At 49.5% G+C, this 14,541-nt stretch overlaps 1 protein-coding gene and 1 long non-coding RNA gene across 4 annotated transcripts; one reads left to right on the top strand and one right to left on the bottom strand.

The window, feature by feature from the left end:
- Positions 1–394: 394 nt before the first annotated feature.
- Positions 395–13,000, top strand: LOC102903566 (polyunsaturated fatty acid lipoxygenase ALOX12). Of its 3 annotated transcripts, XM_006973384.4 has the most exons (14): positions 397–639; positions 1,169–1,370; positions 2,373–2,454; positions 2,558–2,680; positions 2,775–2,878; positions 3,127–3,287; positions 4,162–4,305; positions 5,506–5,715; positions 8,185–8,271; positions 8,503–8,672; positions 9,119–9,240; positions 12,033–12,133; positions 12,251–12,421; positions 12,526–13,000. In XM_006973384.4, exons 1-14 carry the CDS (start codon positions 505–507, stop codon positions 12,703–12,705), a joined length of 1,992 nt encoding a protein of 663 aa, XP_006973446.3. In that variant the 5' UTR covers positions 397–504; the 3' UTR covers positions 12,706–13,000. The 3 variants fall into 3 exon arrangements, with proteins under 3 accessions (XP_076398854.1, XP_006973446.3, XP_076398855.1); XM_076542739.1 differs by lacking the exon at positions 8,185–8,271 and having other exon boundaries at positions 395–639; XM_076542740.1 differs by lacking the exons at positions 397–639; positions 1,169–1,370 and having other exon boundaries at positions 1,941–2,454; positions 2,539–2,680.
- Positions 10,210–12,787, bottom strand: LOC121831339 (uncharacterized). Its single transcript, XR_013041717.1, has 2 exons — positions 12,667–12,787; positions 10,210–12,531 (listed from the first exon to the last, which is right to left on the bottom strand). It is a non-coding gene; the product is annotated as an uncharacterized LOC121831339 (long non-coding RNA).
- Positions 13,001–14,541: the final 1,541 nt, after the last annotated feature.

Here is a 14,541-nt window from a genome sequence, read left to right as displayed (position 1 = left end):
TATTTACATTATGGTTCCTAACAGTAGTAAACTTGCCGTTATGAAGTAGCAACAAAAATAATTTTATGGTTGGGGGTCACCACAACATGAGGACCTGTATTTAAATAAAGGGTCGCAGCATTGAGAAAGTTGAGAACCGCTGCTCTAGAGAGTCCTCTGTCATATCTAGCTCTAAGCCTACACACACACACACACACACACACACACACACACACACACACACACACACACACACACACACACACACTGCCAGGGCACCTCCTTTAGTTTCTTCCACACCACAGCTAACCTAAAGGCAGAGAGCCCTTCCCCAAAGCCTGCTGGACTAGCAGGTTCAGGCTGGTCTAGGGCGGGGACTTGGGAGGAGTGTCTAGAAGTTGAGAGGGGAGGACACAGATCCATCTTTTAAAGCCTTGGAACTGGCCCTGAGGCGACGACGGTGGCCCTGGGCGGTCTTCGAATTGAGCTTTGCTTGGATCGCCTCCGAAGAGGCCAGAGGGCGCCATGGGCCGCTACCGCGTCCGCGTGGTCACTGGGGCCTGGCTCTTCTCGGGATCCCTCAACCGAGTGGGGCTGTGGCTGGTTGGGGCGCATCGGGAGGCGAAACTGGAGCTGCAGCTGAGGCCCGCGCGGGGCAAGGTTAGCGGGCTGTGTCCGGACTGGGCATGGGAGGTTGGCAAGGGACAGGAGGCTAGGGGCTGTTTCAGCACCACCGCAATGGAGTTTGGGGGAGGTGGGACCCGGGGAGTGAGGCCAATTACTGGCCTAGGCTGGTCTCCTTTCCCGGACCCTGGCCCAGGCAGCCCCTGACTCCTCCTGCAAAGAGAGGCCCAGAGCGAATGTAAATACAGGACTTGTGATCAGTCCTGAAGCTCCTCGGAGCTCCAGTGTGGTGGGAGCTCAAGGACCAGAATGAGGCAGGTGATGCTGCTGCTCCATCATCCGCTCAGATCTCTGGTCAGCGTGCTGTAGACTGGTCTCCCCCACAGAAACGGGACACCTTAGACCCACCAGACAGGTTAGGGGAGGAAGAGGGAGGGAGAGCGGGAGCGAGGGGTGCTGTTCTTGGACCGCTGCGGTAAACTGAGGCTCCACAGAGGGCGGCTCCGTCTCCCCAAAGGCTTCCCCCAATTCCTGCCACTAAGTCTGGCGAGTCTGGTCCCCACAGGAGGAGGAGTTTGACTTCGATGTTGCCGAGGACTTGGGGCCACTGCAGTTTGTGAAACTCCACAAACAGCACACAGTGGTGGACGACGCCTGGTTCTGCAACCTCATCGCGATTCAGGCGCCCGGAACAAGCGCGGAGGCAGTGTTCCCCTGCTACCGCTGGGTGCAGGGAGAGGGAGTACTAAGCCTGCCCGAGGGTACAGGTGAGCTGGCAGCGTCTCACCCTGGGGAAGCGGGCGAAGGCCTGAGGGAAAGGGGGGTGCTGGAGGTGATGGGGGACGGGGTAGGGCTAAAGAGAAAGGATGGACAGGCGCTGGGACAGTGAGGTTCCGGGGTGCAGGTGAGGAAATGGGAAGAAGTTATGAATTCTCCAGGCGTTTCCCAGAAGAAGTGATGTTGCGAATGAATTCAAGAGGGCAATCATCGATCTGGAGACCCTGTTTTCCTACATAGGAAGTAGGTCACGGAGCTGTGTACACAGAGAAGCAAAGAACAACAGGATGAGTTCTGTGATTCAGAACAAGTTAGGGCAGGGACAGGTGACAGGCTCACAGAACAGCAGCCAGGCAGCCAGGAAGGGATGACGGGCAGCTGGTTTGATCGGAGTAGTGGGGACCACCTGGCAGGAGAGGGCATGCATAAGAGCTACAAAGCTTCAAATAGTTACCATGGGAAACAAGAGAAAGGGATGAAAGGAAAGCCAGGTGGAAACACGAAACTGTGATGAGTGGATCCAATCTAAGCCAGGGGGGGGGGGGGGAGTCAGTACCAGGGATGGGCTCAGGAGAGTGAAACCAGGCAATGAATGTAAAGGTGAAGGTGTCCAGATGTTTAGGGTAACAGGGAGCAATAGATAGGTGTGGTGTCGGTGACCAAGACTTTGTCACCTTAATTGGGGTGATTTCCCCCCAACTTTACACGTTGATGAAATAAGGTCGGTAGGGGATTATGAGCTTAAGGAACCAGGAAACATGGCAGATATCTGGTCTGGAAGCAAGATTCGGGTTGAAGTCAGAGAAACTGTGAGCTCAGGCAAGAACCGGATGGATAGGTCAGGGGATCGGCAGTCAAGTGAGGTAAAGCCAGAGATAAGACAACGGAACCCAGCAGCAAACACAGCCTGGCTACAGAAAGAGCAGGGGCAGGAGGGACAAGAGCGTGCTCCAAACCAGACTAGAAGCGCAGCTAATTCTAACTCTCCCCAGCCCGCCTGGCAGGAGACAATGCCTTGGATGTCTTCCAGCAGCATCGAGAGAAGGAACTGAAGGAGAGACAGCAGATCTACCGGTGACCGTCCACCCACAGGCCTCCCAACTGCCCCCGCCTCCCCCCGCCCCACCCCCACCACTCATCTCAACACTCTCCCTGAAGTGCTGTCCCCAACTTCTAGCTGGGCCACCTGGAAGGAAGGCTTACCTCAGACAATAGCGGCCGACTGTAAGGATGACCTGCCTCTCAATATGAGATTCCACGAGGAGAAGAGGCTGGACTTTGAATGGACGCTGAAGGCGGGGTAAGAAAAGGGAGCCCGGGAGAGCCGAGCACCGTGGTGCCTAGTGAGGAACTAAGGCTCAGACGGTGGGCTCGTGTCTTAACACCTGTCCTAGGGTTCTGGAAATGGGTCTCAAACGTGTTTACACCCTCCTGAGAAGCTGGAGCCGTCTGGAAGACTTTGATCAGATCTTCTGGGGCCAGAAGAGTGCCTTGGCTGGTGTGTGGCTTTTCCCAGATCTCCATGACCTCCCAGGGGTCCCTTTTCATTACCATGCATGGTTCCTGCAGCTCCTTGCCGAGTTAAAATATATTACGCCTGATATTCTCACTGAGGCCTCCAAAATGACAAGCATAAAAATGGGCGGGGCATAGGCTAGTCTAAATCCCCGAGGTCCAACGTGAAGAACAGAAACATCTAGACCACCATAAATCTCCTCCTTTCTGTACCTCACCCCTACACCACAGAGAAGGTTCACCGGTGCTGGCAGGATGATGAGCTTTTTGGCTACCAGTTCCTCAACGGTGCCAACCCCATGCTGTTGAGACGCTCCGCCTCTCTGCCCTCCAGGCTGGTACTGCCCTCTGGGACAGAGGAGCTCCAAGCCCAGTTGGAGAAAGAACTCCAGGTACCTCCCTCCGCCTGGCCTTGTTTTCTCATTACCAGTGTGTAAGACCTGTTGAGGTTGGGACACCAACATCAAGTGACAGAAAAGGAGGCGCCCCTTGGTGCATGCCTTCTGCTAGAGAAAAAAAGAAATCTGAAAAATGGCAATGTCATGTAAAAGCTACAAGGAACTCCAGTATGAATGGGGGAAGAGGATGGACCCCTAGGGCACAGGCTGGGTCCAGAGACGTTAGAAGGAATCGTGATACTCTAGCTGCTGTCATTTTCCTGGATCCCAGTGATCTTGGCAGGTGAAAAGGTGACCCCTGTGCTGTGGCATGGGGCGATGCAGGAGGTCGTCTGGAAACTTGTAAAGAGCTGAGTTTGGGAAGGGTGAACTGGTCACCAGGAGGATAGTCTATGCACACTGTGTTCAGGCGCAATGGCTCAGGAGGCAACGTGGAATATTCCTCAGAGTAGGTGAGATCCTTACAGAGCAGAGGAGGGGTTGCTGAGCTGATGGGAGCCAAGAGCAGAGAGCAGACCACTGGGAATGATACAGGACAGGGGATTGGCTATCCGGACACAGAGTCAGGTTGCTAGTGCTTATGGTACAAACTGGATTGAGCAGGCCTATTCCGAACCCAGATCGGCTGCACATATCCCCACACGAGACACCTGCCCTCATCGGCATGGTTTGTGTTTTGGGGTTGTTATTTCACTTAAAGATGAGGGGAACTGGACCAACCGGATACTGTGGCTCTGCCAATAGGACTCTGGGATTGATGGACGACAATGACAAGAAACTGAAAGCCATGTCTGTAAATGTCTTCCCTTTGTCCTGGCCCCTCTGTGTGAACTTTGACCTCTAAAAACGGATGCATCCCTTTCTCCAGAATGGTTCCCTGTTTGAAGTTGACTTTATTCTGCTGGATGGGATTCCAGCCAACGTGATCCGAGGAGAGCAGCAGTACCTGGCTGCCCCTCTTGTCATGCTGAGGATGGACCCCAGTGGGAAGCTGCTACCCATGGCTATCCAGGTAAGTCTCCCTATGTATCTCCTTCCTAACACTGTTCTCTGTCCCTTAGACCTCTGCACCCAGAGCCCCAGTGTCTAGGCGTGGCTCCCAGGCCCTCTCCTGAGAGCTACCCTCACTGCACAGCCTAGTTCCCCCAGCTCACCCAGATGGAAGTGCTTGTTCATGAGTCACAGAAGCAGCTGGAGGTGGTGGTGCATACCTATAATCCCAGTACTCTGGAGGCAGAAGGATCCTGAGTTCAAGACTACCCAAGGATACATGACAAGTTTTGGACCAGCCTGACCTACATATTAAGATCTTCAAACAAACAAACAATCCTCACCTATTATCAGCAATTTTCAAATACTAGTGTGCTTCTGAATCAGCTCTCGTACTTGGTGGGTGTAGCTCCGTGCACAGCACTTACCGAGCATGCACAAGGTCCTGCATGGGGCAGTCGGGGGTGAGGAAATGTATTAAGTCCCACCCCCAGACTTTCTGGTTCAGTGGATCTAAGAAAGTACTTTCTGGGTTGGGAATTTAGCTCAGTGGTAGAGCGCTTGCCTAGCAAGTGTAAAGCCCTGGGTTTGGTCCTCAACTCTGGGGAAAAAAAAAAAAAACAGAAAGTACTTTCCTTACAAGTTCCAAATTAATGCTGAGATTAAGTAGCTGAGGACCACACTGAGAGCAATATTTAACCTCTCAGTGTCCTTGCTTCTAGAAATCCATTGCTGACTAATTCTTTTCACCCACACTCACATCAGTCATTGACGAGCACTGTCCACAATCTTACACATGGTCATTGTCCTGCTTTTGGTGTTCTCTGAGACAGAGTTTCACTACTTAGTTGGCTGACTTGGAATTTACCATGTAAACCAGACTGGCCTTGAAACCACAGAGATCCTCCTGCCTCTGCTCCCTGAGTAATTAAAGAGGGAAACCACCACACCTGGCTCACATCCAAGCCGCTATTGCTCTCCATTTCACCACCTGATCTCTGAGCCCCACCACATTTTTGCTGGACCCCCATCACTCAGCCTGCATTCAGCCTGCCCAGTGTGGCATTCTAGCGAGGAAAGCAGAGGGACAGGTGTCTCATTCCTTCTGCCTGAGTGTAAGCTGCTAGAAGGAAACAGTTTGCTTAGTCATGGAATCCCCCAAGAACTGTCACCATGTCACAGAGGGGAAGTTCCATGAATACTCAATTTCGATTTCTCCCAGATTCAGCCTCCCAGTTCCAGCTCCCCAGCTCCAACATTGTTCCTGCCCTCAGATCCTCCTCTTGCCTGGCTCTTGGCTAAGATCTGGGTCCGAAGTTCAGATTTCCAACTGCAGGAGCTCCAGTTCCATTTGCTGAACACTCATCTGGTGGCTGAGGTCATCGCTGTTGCCACCATGAGGTGCCTCCCAGGACTGCACCCTATCTTCAAGGTACACACTCTGCCCTCTGTCCCATCTCCCTTAGAACCCAATGAGATGTTTTGAGACAAAGTCTCGAACTAGACCTGGAGCTCACCATTTTGGCTAGAGTAGCTGGCCAGCAAGTCCCTGGAATCTACCTGTCTCCACCCTCCACAACTCAAAGGAGGTAGATACAACAGCAAAAATCTTCATAGCAATCTCTGAGTGAAAATCGGGGGACAGAAACTACCGACTCTTTGGAACTTATTTTAATCAAGCTGAGTCATTTAAGACCTCTTCAGGACCATTATGAGGGAGAGCTCTGAAATTCTCAGAACATCTGACAGTGTCACGGTGGGCTTACAATACAGTTGAGACACTGTCACTTAGGAGTGGAGGGAGCATTACTCCCACCTCAGAAGACAAATGGCTAAGAACCAACTGGGGGCGGGGGAGATGGCCAGTGGATAAAATGCTCACCGCTCAAGCGTGAGGCCCCGAGTTTGGGTCCCTGGCACCCACGCAAAATCCAAGCACAGTGGCTCATCTGTAGCCCCAGCAGCGTGATGGTGAGGGGACAGAGGGAACCAACTTCCAAAAATTGTCCTCTGACCTCCACATGGGCACCATGACACACGCGTGCCCATACACACTTACTCATGTGCAAAAAAATAATGTAATAAAAATAAAAAGATTTGAAAAACCTTCATAACATTTCACATATAGAGAATATCCCAGACATCCCAAAACTGGTGCAAGCGTATAAAAGGGGGTGACTGTCAGGGCTAGTTTCAGGGCAAAATGAGGTGTCTGTTTTAGCTGCATGGTATGTAAAGCGTTGTTGGGGTATTCAAGTGAGGAATATGGTAAGGAGAACAATTAAATCCCTCCAGCTGGGTGCTTCCGTTTGACTGCCCAAGCCTGGCCAATATAGCTGGGACCCTTTGAAATTACCCCTTTGGGTAACACAGGCTGATTAATAGTACCCTGGGTTTCATTTACCCCACGATGCCACCTGCATCTTCTACTCACTGTGTATAGTTAAAGTCTATATATACTCACACTTGAAATTTTCTTTTCTGGCTCAGCCTCCTCCTGTCTCCATCCACCCTAACAACTCCATCACAGGACACACCCAAGGGCTAAATGGGCCGATGTCCCAAGGGCTACCTTACTGTGCAGAATCTGGACTTGGATGGTCAGGGTCTAAATCCTAAATCTTACCTGATTTTTTCCAAATGTCCACTTTTTTTGTTTTGTTTTGCTTTTGAGACAGGGGTCTCATCCAACCAAGGCTGGCCTCAAACTCTAACTAAAGACATCCTTGAACTTCTCTGATCCTCCTTCATCCACCTCCCACATGCTTGGATCAGAGGCATGCACCACCACACCCAGTTTATGGAGCTCTGGAAACTGAACCTGGAGGCTTTGTACATGATACCCAAGCATTTTGCCACCCAAGATACATCTCCAGCCCAGATGTGCACATTTTAAAATTATGATGGGAGGTCTCTGTTAGGACTGTTAAAGGATGCACGACATAAACTGTAATATGATGCACACGAAATGCTATCTAATAAGTTCTTGCAATTGTTCTTCAGAGTTGTTTCCAGGCATCTTTTCTTCTCATATGACTTGGGGCTTTCTATGACATTCAGAATCTTGTGTGGTTTTTCCGAAAAAAAAAATCTCAGACTCATGTGAGCTGCTTTGATATCTCAAGATCAAAGAGGTCAGTTAGCACTTCCTGTGTTTGGCATAAGCAATTCGGATAAACACCAAAATTAGACAAAATATGAATATGTACTGTGTAAAAAAAAAAAAAAAGAAGAAGACAAAAGGAAAGTATGAGAATGAGGTGGATTTTTATACCAGGGAAGGAAAAGGAGAGAGCAATACCATCAAGGCTGGGGGACAGATTAGATGCTGACACCTCTCTGTGTAAACAGATAGCTCCATATGCCCTCCCCCACAAGCCAGTCCCGAAGAAACCCAATTGGCAAGTAACCAAAGAATGGAGGGGCACTCAAGGAACATGCAGGCTAATTTAAGCTATGAGGATATAAACGATAGAATATAAGAAAATCAAAAGGCACTGAGAGCCCCTAAAAGACACCCACACTCAAGGTGGAAGTAAAGAGAATGATTGGGGGATCCTTTATGTAGACACTTCACCTACGGAGGCACACACACATCACTACAGCTCCCTCAGATAAGAGCCTATTATTGCCCCCTGTTGGCAGGTGGGGATATTGCACATTGAATAGTAATTAACTTGGTTAAGTATCAGAGTGCTAAGGTGTGGGTTGAAATCCCAGTCACCACGGCTCTACAGAACAAGTGCTGAGGAATTTAGAAAGTGTGATGAGTGACCAGAGAACTAAGGGTCCAGCCCGTCAAGGAAGCAGCAGAGCGAAAGCATCAAGAGGGCAGTAGGACATTGGTGTCAGGTCCTACAAGGCAGGTCTCAAGTACAGCCCCCTTCAATCTCCACCCCAGCTCCTAGTTCCCCACATCCGTTACACTATGGAAATCAACACACGAAGCCGGACCCAGCTCATCTCAGATGGGGGAATATTTGATCAGGTAAGGGGGGGGGAGTATGGTGCTACCCAATCTCCCAGCTTCCATTGACAGTCTGAACACTTGGGGGTGCCAGGCCAACTTCCATGGAAATCTTAAGCCTTAACCTATGAGTCCTGTTCATTCATATACATGACTTAAAATCTGACAACTCCATGCCTGGGCACCATATAGCCCAGGTGGTTCTCTAACCCTGCTTCCATCCATCAAGACCTGTCAACTTTCTCGTCCCAGGTAGTGAGCACAGGAGGAGGGGGCCACGTTCAGCTGCTCAATCGGGCAATGGCCCAGCTGACTTACTGCTCCCTCTGTCCTCCTGACGACCTGGCTGACCGAGGCCTGCTGAGACTCCCAAGTGCTCTCTATGCTCAGGATGCTTTGCAGCTCTGGGAAGTCACTGCCAGGTGAGTGAGAGGGAATGGGTGAGCTCTGGCTTGGGGCAGGAAGTCTCTCCCCAGAGAGAGAGATAAGGAACAGGTGGAGTTGGTTGTCAGGTTTAAAAACAAAGAGACTAGACGAGGACAGCTGTTGGAGCGGAGGCTGGGGGATCTGGAAGAGCCAGGGCTTTGTCAGGAGTGACTAGCAGTCATGTGTAGATGTGTAGAATGACTAACATCTCTTTTCCTTACATGAATGTCCCCGAGCCCTGGGGTGTAACTCAACCACAGGACGCTCGCTTAGCATGAGCAAAGCCTTCATTTTGATCCCTAATGCTGCAATAAATTAATTTCAAAACACAAATCTGGTAGGATCCAACCCAGGCAGAGTGAGAGCCAGATGAGAGGTGACCCCGGAAAAGAGGTGAGAGGATGGAGCGTCTGCTCTCGGCTCAGTTTCCTTCTCTGGGCAGGTACGTGGAAGGGATGGTCCACCTCTTCTACCAGAGTGACGACATTGTGAGGGGAGACCCAGAGCTGCAGGCCTGGTGTCGGGAGATCACTGAGGTGGGGCTGTGCCATGCCCAGGACAGAGGTAAGATCTGCCCCAGAGACAAGCGTCCCTCCCCAGACCTCAGGAACAGAACTCCCTAATCACACCCGCCCCTCCATTCATGAAAGCATCCTCCATGCCTCCAAATATCCAGAACCATCCTATATACCCAGGTTGCCCTCCTCAGGAGGCCCTGACCATCATACTCAGGTCCTCAGTCATGTCTTAACTTGCCAGAGCATAGGATTCAGCGATCGCAGAACCACAACGAGTTCTGCCCAGTCCCTGCTGGGGTTTGTGGAGTTCTGTGCTCATGGTTCCCTATTTCTCTACCTGGAGACATAAATGGGGAAAATTTCCCACCAAAGCCCATCCTGTCCCACCGTGCCTGCTACGGTCCACACACAGAGGGTTCTGGCATGCTGCACATTTGCCAGACTGCAATGTCATTTCTACACCTCAACACTATCTGCACGATATGGCTCAAATCTGAACCCAGTGTCCCGACCCCTGGGGCTTTGGTTAACCTGGTTCTCACTACCCAGCTCCCCCACCACCAGTCAGGGTACAGCCACTACTTCCGGTCAGCTTCCACCCTCCTCCCTTAACTCCAGAAAAAACTAGCCTTTCCTGGGCTATCTAAACACAACGCCTCCTCCTCTCCAGCTTTGAGGTTTCTTTCCGTCACTGCCCCTCTGACTTCCACCACCTTGCGTCCCATCCACTGCTTCTTTATGGCACAGTGGAGCCACCATGGCCAGACCCTGCAATGCAGCAAAGCCCTGTATCCTGGAGAGAGCCTCTCACTGAGGAGGCGAGGGTTCCCCACCTCCACTCCGGCAGGACCGAGCTTCTCCAGTGTTTCTCGGTCCTGACCTTGTGGCTTCATGAGTCCAGAAAGACCTTCTTCTCCCAGGCTTCTCCTCAAGCAGTATCTACATCTTGAAATTTACAACAAATATTCAGTGTCTTAGTTTGTTTGGATCGAAATAATGAGACAGACAGTGTGGCTTAAATATCAAACGTTTATTTCTCACCATTCTGGAGGCTGAAGGTCTGAGGCAGAGTGCCTGCGTGTTTGGGTTCTGGTGGGCACTCTTCCGGGTGACCCAAGTGACTTCCATGGCACCACATGGCAGAGAGAGAACAAACTAGATGTCTGTCCTGTCTCATAAGGACACTGCCATCTCTCATGAGAGCTCCAACCTCATGACCTTATAAACTTCCAGGGACTCCTGTGTTCAAATACCATCACACTGGCAAATAATTTCAGAGTATTAAGTTGGGGGTAGAAACACAAGCATTCATTCCATACCATAAATATTACTTGAACCTCCACAAACAGCTTCTCAGCCCCTCTTCTCTCTATTCTTTCAACTCACAGAGCTCACTTTTGCCTAACTTTCCTGCTGCACTTAGAGGAAGTATGCTAAAATTAAAATGGGTAATAGAATAGCAGTCAGGAACCCGAGTTCAAAGTCAGCTTCTGTTTTTTCCCCACTGGGTAATCTTGACAAGCATTTACTCTCGCTGGTCTTTGATTTTCTTACCTGGAAAACAGGTGTGATTATCTATGCGCCAGCTCAAACTCAAAGCTCCCACACGTACTGTAAAAAAAAACTGGCATGAGGCAAATCAGGATTTGTTGTTTGGAGACAGGGTCATTTGGCCTAGCGGGGCCTCAAACTTACTACATAGTGAAAGCTGGCCTTGAACTTATGCTCTTCCCGCCTCAGCCTCCTAAGTGCTGGGGTTACAGGCATGTGCCACCAGGCCCAGCTCAGGACTTCTCTTATTCTCCATATAATTCTCTATAATTCCCTGTCTAGAAATAGGAAGAAGCATCATTAATTCTTTTTTGTTTGTTTGTTTGTTTTTTGTTGTTTATCAAGACAGGTTTTCTCTGTGTAGTTTTTGATTCCTGTCCTGGATCTTGCTCTGTAGACCAGGCTGGCCTCAAACACACAGAGTGCTGGGATTAAAGGCATGTGCCACCACTGCCTGAAACATTATTAATTCTTAATCAACTAGGGATAACTGATTGCCCAGCCCCTAATCCTTCCACAATAAGAGTATCTAATATTTGCTGAGCACTATTTAAAAACAGATGATTTTGATGCTTTTTTTTTTTTTTTTTTTTGGTTTTTCGAGACAGGGTTTCTCTGTGTAGCTTTGCGCCTTTCCTGGAGCTCACTTGGTAGCCCAGGCTGGCCTCGAACTCACAGAGATCCGCCTGGCTCTGCCTCCCGAGTGCTGGGATTAAAGGCGTGCGCCACCAACGCCCGGCTTTTTTTTTTTTTTTAAGACAGGCTCTCACTGTGTAGTCCAGACAATGGTGCAGACTGGCTTGGAACTTTACATGTGGGCTGGGCTGGCCAGGAACTCACAAGCCTCCTGCCTCTGAGCTGGGATTACATGCATGTACCACTACATCCACTGTGCAGATGGGGAAAAACTGGAATGTGGAGAGGTTAGGTAATTGGTCTAGACCAGTGGTTCTCAGCTTTCCTAATGCTGCGACCCTTTAATGCAGTTCCTCATGCTGTGCGGACTTCCAACCTTTGAATTATTTTGTTGCTACAATTTTACAACTGTCATAAATCATAATGTAAATATCTGATATGCAGAACATCTGATATAGGACCCCTGTGAGGGGTCAAGACCCATAGGCTGAGAACCTCTGGTCTAAAGTAATAGGCCAGTATTGGAACCTATATCTGATACAAATATATTTGCATAAATAAAAACCCCACACATCCGTTCTAAAACACAGAGCGTCCTTGCTTTCTCTCCTCTTACTCCGCAGCCTTTAGATCTTGCTCTTCTCCCTGCAGGTTTCCCTGTCTCCTTCCAGACCCGGGCTCAGCTGGGCCATTTCCTTACCATGTGTATCTTCACGTGCACTGCCCAGCATGCTGCCATCAACCAGGGCCAGGTACGGAGGGAACAGGGCCCAGGGCCCAGGAAGTAAGTGTTTGGACCTTGGGATAGCTAAGGGAGAGGTGGGGATTCAGATCCTCCTACCTGGTTCTGAGTCACTTTCCTTCCCCAGCTGGACTGGTTCGGTTGGGTACCTAATGCTCCATGCACAATGAGGATGCCCCCACCCACCAACAAGGAAGGCGTTACTATGGAGACGGTGATGGGCTCACTACCCGACATTCACAAGTCCTGTCTTCAAATGACCATCACATGGCATCTGGGTCGCCTCCAGCCAGACATGGTGAGTACGGATCAAGGAGAGGGAAGTAACAGTTGGGGAGAAAGTATCAGTGTGAGGGGCTGGGTGTCTTCGGGCTGGAACCTGAATGATCCATTCTGTCCCAGGTACCCCTAGGACAACACAAAGAAAAATATTTCTCAGATCCCAGGACCAAAACTGTGCTCAGCCGATTTCAAGCAGATTTGGGGAATTTGGAAAGAGAGATTATAGCCCGGAATGAGCAACTTGACCTGCCCTATGAATACCTCAAGCCCAGCCGCATAGAGAACAGTATCACCATCTGAGCCGGAAGAATCCCATCAGCTCTAGGGCTGCCGCTGTTCTCTTGGTTCCCGGCCTTCTCACATCTGCTGCTAAGACTCTAATTCCTCTCCCGACTAAGCACACTCCACATCAGGATTCTACCACAGGGCACTAAATGTTCTGCTGTAAAGAGGAACAGTCTTTGTAGGCCATATACTTTCTGCCACAATTACTTAACTCTCTCTGTACCATTAGAGCAGCCACCAACATTATGAGTGTGACTATGTTTCAATAAAACTTTATGTATGGACACTGAGATGTCAACTTCACATGTCACCACACAGTATTTTGGCTCTTTTTTTTTCCCAGCCATTTAAAAACAAAAACAAGGGGTTGGGCATTTAGCTCAGTGGTAGAGCACTTGCCTAGCAAGCACAAGGCCCTGGGTTCGGTCCTCAGCTCTGGAAAAAAAAAAAAAAACCACAAAGCCAGGCAGTGGTGACACTCACCTTGAATCCCAGCACTTGGGAGGCAGAGGCAGGCAGAATTCTGAATTCAAGGCCAGCCTGGTCTACAGAGTAAGTTCCAGGACAGCCAGAGCTATTACACAGAGAAAAACCCTGTCTCAAAAACAAAACAAAACAAAACAAAACAAACAAACTAAAAACAAGCAAACAAGGGAAAATGAAAGTGCTTTGAGGGCCATGCACAATTTCAGAATAGATCTGGTCTAATACAAGCCTCAAGCCTAAAATTTAGTTTCTAGAAAAACATCCAAGAGCCAGGGTTGTGGAGAGGAAAATAATATTTCTGAATGAAAGCAGCTACTTCAGCTAGTTCCCCTTTGCCAGGTACCAGGCTCATGTTTGATAGCCAACTTGTAAATTCCTGACTCTCTTCCTTGACAATTCCCCTCTACCCCCTCTTTTCCAATTTGAACACAAACCCTGGACAGCCCTAATAAAGGTGGCCCCAAGTAGAAAACATTTCCCCAGACAGCTTCCCTCCCAACAGTCACAAACAAGAGAGGCAGAGAACCCTTGTTTCAACCCTGCTTACCACACAGTAATCACAGGTTCTCTTTCACAACCATTTCATGACCAATATCCACAAAATAATAAAAAAAAATGCCACAAGATTCTAGTCGATGACAGGGTTCCTCTGTTTGGTGCTGGGGTCTTGAAATTAAAGCGTATTCTCCCAATTGTTCTGTGGCTATTGTCCTTACGAGCATGGGTATACCGAACTCAGTGCAAAATTTTTCTTCATCCGTGGCCCCGAGCTTGAACCCCCGCCCTGGAGAGGAGGGGGTGTTCTTTAAACATATCTAATTACTACAAATATATTTCTCACTAGTGAAGTTACCAAATTTGTTTTGGAGAGGAAGGCCTATTCTTATTTTTACATCTTGTGGTGGTTTGATTGAGAAGGGCCCCATAGGATCATAGATATGAATGCTTGGAGAGTGGACCTGTTCGAAAGGATTACAAGGATTAGGAGAGCTGAGGCCTTGTTAGAGGAAGTATGTCACTGGGAGTGGGCTTTGGTTTCAAAAGCCCATGCCAGGCCCAGTCAGTTCGGCCCTCCCCGCCACTGATCAGGATGTAGCTCTGCCTCGGGCCATGCTATGTCTGCCGCCATGCTCCCCGCTATGATCATAACGGACTAAAGCCCTGCAACTGGAAGGGAGCCCCAATTAAATGCTTTCTAAGAGTTGCCTTGGTCGTGGTGTCTCCTCACAGCACTGTGACCACGACACATCTTACGTTCTGTCTTAAAGTGCCTGCAGCACTTTAAAGTGGAGAGAAGCAACAGCGACATTTCAGTGTATTTACTCATTTCTCCGCCACACTTAGCTAGTCTGCTTGTCTTCATAA

This window comes from Peromyscus maniculatus, chromosome 8 (genome assembly GCF_049852395.1).
Source record: "Peromyscus maniculatus bairdii isolate BWxNUB_F1_BW_parent chromosome 8, HU_Pman_BW_mat_3.1, whole genome shotgun sequence".
NCBI lineage: Eukaryota > Metazoa > Chordata > Mammalia > Rodentia > Cricetidae > Peromyscus > Peromyscus maniculatus.
This window is presented reverse-complemented; position numbering and strand designations above follow the sequence as displayed.